Source organism: Halyomorpha halys, unplaced genomic scaffold (assembly GCF_000696795.3).
Source record: "Halyomorpha halys isolate HHAL.00 unplaced genomic scaffold, Hhal_1.1 Scaffold742.1, whole genome shotgun sequence".
Lineage (NCBI taxonomy): Eukaryota > Metazoa > Arthropoda > Insecta > Hemiptera > Pentatomidae > Halyomorpha > Halyomorpha halys.
Window position 1 is genome coordinate 227,194 of NW_027115923.1, and position 735 is coordinate 227,928.

Consider the following 735-nt stretch of genomic DNA (forward strand, 5'->3'; position numbering starts at 1 on the left):
AAAAAAAAAATGAGGTAAGGCAAAGCATTATGTAATATGTGAAGGGTCAAATTCAACGTGAAAAAAAAAATAACAATTGAACGAAAGTGATAAATATGTGTGTTGAGCAACCATGAAAAAATCTCTAGGATAAGTTTCATTGTTAATAAAAAACGCTCACTCTTGCTGTTTTTGACATTAATTCCCACTCCATCTCTTGCTCTTCATTATCCTGCCTGACTTGGAAGTGAAAATTTCTTTTTTCAGTTTTTAATCTTATTTCTTAATTGTGAGTAATTTGAGATTTTACTTTGATTCAAACATTCAGTGGATAAGAGTATAATATTGAAAATAGGCATGATTATAAATTAAACAATAAAGTTGATTTTAGCAGGATTTAGGGTGATTTTTACACATTTTGAGTTTTAACTGCATGATTTTGGGTTATTACTACACCTTTTCATTCTTCACATCAGAAAAATCTCGTCTCTTATAATGACTATTGTTTTGTTTTAGTTTATCTGAAAATTATTTGTTTTTTATTCAAACATTGTATGAACGATTTTAATTTTGATTTTTTTTTTCTCATTGTATATTAAAATTTTCATTCCAAATTTTATTTTTAGGTAGTGAAATTTTGGATTCAAACTAATTTGCCTATTTCTCATTTAGAAGATGTATTTTATGCTTTTTGGAACAGTACTGCTGTACATTTTAGTAAATTATTTTTCAGGTAATTTTTTATTTATAATTGTT

General features: G+C 25.9%; 1 protein-coding gene across 1 annotated transcript in view; it reads left to right on the forward strand.

Moving 5' to 3' along the window:
- The window catches only part of LOC106685782 (uncharacterized), a 15,665-nt gene that overhangs the window by 11,050 nt on the left and 3,880 nt on the right, over positions 1-735 (forward strand). Inside the window, exon 2 of the mRNA XM_024363900.2 lies at positions 606-712. Coding sequence (XP_024219668.1) covers positions 606-712 — 107 coding nt within the window. The remainder of the gene's footprint in view (positions 1-605; positions 713-735) is intronic.